Below are 3324 nucleotides of genomic sequence, written 5' to 3' on the forward strand. Positions count from 1 at the left end.
TATATATATATGTATGTGTGTGTGTGTGTGTGTGTGTGTGTGTGTGTGTGTGTGTGTATATGGTGGAGTATTACTCAGCCATTAAAAAGAATGAAATAATGCCATTTGCAGCAACATGGATGGACCTAGAGATTATCATACTAAGTGCAGTATGTCAGAAAGAGACAGAATACCATATGATATCACTTATATGTGTAATCTAAAATACAACACCAATGAACGTATCTATGAAACAGAAACAGATTCACAGACATAGAGAACAGACTTGTGGTTGCCAAGGGGGAGGAGGGGTGGGAGGGGGAAGGACTGGGAGTTTGGGATTAGCAGATGCAAACTATTGTATACAGGATGGATAAACAACAGGGTCCTACTGTATAGCCCAGGGAACTATCTTCGATATCCTGTGATAAACCATCATGGAAAAGGATATGAAAAAGAATATGTATATGTACAACTGAGTCACTTTGCTGTACAGCAGAAATTAACAATATTGTAAATCAACTGTGCTTCAATACAATTTTTTTTAAAAGATCACAGGATGATGGAAGAGGGTAGCAGTGGAAGCAGGTGCCAAGGACGCATGAGTTTCCCATGAGTTGAGTAGATGTGTAGAAACTAGGCACAAGCAAGAAAGACAAGCAGAGAAGAGAGTGTCAGCCAGATTGAAGACAGTCTTTTTAAATCAAATCTCCAAAGTTGCATCCCATCCCTTTTACTGTAGTCTATTAATTAGAAGCAAGTCACTCCGTCCAGCCCCAAGAGTAGAGGGTCACAAAGGGTGTAAATACCACGAGCAGGAGTTAATTGCAGGGTGTGGTCATCACAGGAGTTTGTCTCCCACATAAACTGATTTTATTAGAGCAGCATACCACCGCCATTGGCCAAAGATCTGTTATTTTCAAGACATAGATCTACAATGTCTATGATATGAACAATTCCTACTAGTCTTATGTGCTTTACAACCCGCCAGTCGTATGCGGTTGCCTGGAGGAGATGCTTTAACATCTTTTTCAAACATTTTATTCTGGAAATTTCCAACCATTTATAAAAGTAGGGGAAATAATAGAAAATAGAAAATAAAATAAACCTGGCCATCCTTGTTTCACTTATGCCCCAGCTCTTTCCCCACAAGCCACCAGTTATTGAAAAGCAAATTTTATACATCATGTTATTTCATCTTCAGTAATTCAACACAGATCTCCACATACCATATTTACTATTACACATTTAACAAGAATTCCTTAATTTCATCTACTGTTCAGTCTGTTCATATTTCTCCAGTTATTTCATATGTGTCTTTTTTACAGTGGGTTTGTTTGAAAGAAGCTTTCACTTTAAATGAAACCCAGAGTTTTAACCATTACTTAAGAGGAGACATTTTAATTACTGAGACGGAACTATTCTGTGAGGTAAAATGAGTGCAGGATGTTGTATTACCCGGGAACGGCCAGTAAAATGATGGAAGTTGTTTAAGATTTTACCCAGGGGCAGAGAAAGCTTCAGCTCACCCCAGCTTCATCAGTGGACAGCGGAGAAAAGAATTAGGCTTCTTTCTTGCACCCTATCCCGTTCTGCTTTATTCATCAGGATGGTGACACACAGGTGACCTCTAATCCTCACTACAAGCCCTTTGAGATGGGTGTCATAATCCTCATTTTACAGATGAGACAGTGTTAGATGCAGGAGAATTAACTTGCCTAAGTCACATAGCTATTACTTGGTATAGCCCATATTTCCAACTTACGTCTCTTTGATCTCCCTGAGGGACTCTGGGAGCAAACTATAAACCAATACTGTCGTAGCTTCTAGGACATGAAGATGCTGTGAGTGCCTTTTTCCTTGACATTGGCAAGAACTGAACCATATCTGCTATTCACTTCTGTTTCCTAGTACTCAGCACAGAACTGGGTGCCTAGTAGGTGCCTAATGAATGCAGCTTCTCTAAAGCCTGGCTGGCCTGCTTTGGCCTGGAAGCCACCGTAGTGCAGATCCCTATACAAAGAAACCCCAGTTCTGACAGCCAGACAGCCAGTCTAAAAAGCAATCTTACTCGACTGCCCAAGGCCCCAGCAGCATGACCTCAACTCTGACCTCCTTGGCAATGTTGGCAGCCATAGAGGAAGGAGCAGAGCAGGTGAGTGAGACGGATGCACGTCCACCCTGCAGAAACTCCCCTGAGAACACTGGATTTTACTTGCTTTCTGGAAACTGGGTCTTGAGAAGAGTCTGGTGGGGAAGTTTCTAGCAGTATTTCTTTTGATGGGGCAGCTTTGGCCAAGTCCACTACATTCTTTCCTTCCATGAAGCCTCTCAGAAGCTCTTACTTCTGTCTGAAACTATCCATGTACAGCATCCCCTTCTCTTTGCCTGACAAACTCCCAGTCCCTCAGGGCTCAGCCTAAATCTCACTTGCCCAGCAAAGATGTCTCTCTCTCTTCTCCAGTGAAGTTTCATCCCTCTCATGTGTACCTCTGACATGCTCTGTCTGTCTTTCCCTCAGAACAACAAGCCCAATAAGGCAAAGCCTGCATCTATCTTTTACCTGGAACATAGCAGGCACTCAATAAATATTTGCTGACTGATTGATGCTTTTCTTTCAAAACAGAACAACTTTAGAACTGCATTTACTTAAGTCCCTTTAAAAAAAAAATCACAGAGCACAGAGGTAATCCGTTCTCAGAGCAAAACTTGAAATTAACTTTCTTCTCCCCACTGCTGTTCCCATAGCCCACTGCCAAAAGGTTTTTCCTATTGTGGAAGCTCCCTAAAACCTCCTAAAATCTCCAAACCCCTAACCATGCCAACTGTTTTGCGTTCCTTACCCTTCTCTTGTCCTTACCCTCGCCTCTTTCTCCTGTAATTCACATGGCTCTTCTGTCTCCTTCGACTTGTCACATTCAGCCATTACCTAGATTCTGGAAAGCAAAGAAGACCTTGAAGCTGTCCCAATCATCCAGCCTCGTGAGAAGATGGGGCAGGATTGTAAAATTCCCGAAGACATGGATTTTTTTGCCCTTTCCTTCCCTGCTGTGTTTTCAGTGGTTAGGAGAGTGCCTAGCACATATTCTTACCATATTCCATAAGATTTATTGGTTGAATAATATATTCTCTTTTAAACTTGTCATAGATTTCGGTGGTTGTTCAGTGAATGAATAACAAGAGGCATTTTAGGAGAGAAAGGAAGCAAGGAAAAGATGCACAAAAAAATATTTTCTCTGGGGGTCTAGGATGGGGAGTTTGCCTGAAGAACCAAGTAGCCGTACCAAGTAAAACACAGCCCCTGGTCATTCTCGGACCAGAAAGGCCGTCTGCTGCTGAATCAGC

General features: G+C 42.1%; 1 protein-coding gene across 1 annotated transcript in view; it reads left to right on the forward strand.

Annotated features, from left to right (window-relative positions):
- Nucleotides 1–2074: 2074 nt before the first annotated feature.
- The window catches only part of LOC103086678 (octapeptide-repeat protein T2-like), a 4983-nt gene continuing 3733 nt past the window's right edge, over nt 2075–3324 (forward strand). The window contains exon 1 of the mRNA XM_007464870.1: nt 2075–2134. Coding sequence (XP_007464932.1) covers nt 2075–2134 — 60 coding nt within the window. The remainder of the gene's footprint in view (nt 2135–3324) is intronic.

The sequence above is a fragment of the Lipotes vexillifer genome, unplaced genomic scaffold, assembly GCF_000442215.2.
Source record: "Lipotes vexillifer unplaced genomic scaffold, Lipotes_vexillifer_v1.1 scaffold2030, whole genome shotgun sequence".
NCBI classification, from domain to species: domain Eukaryota; kingdom Metazoa; phylum Chordata; class Mammalia; order Artiodactyla; family Lipotidae; genus Lipotes; species Lipotes vexillifer.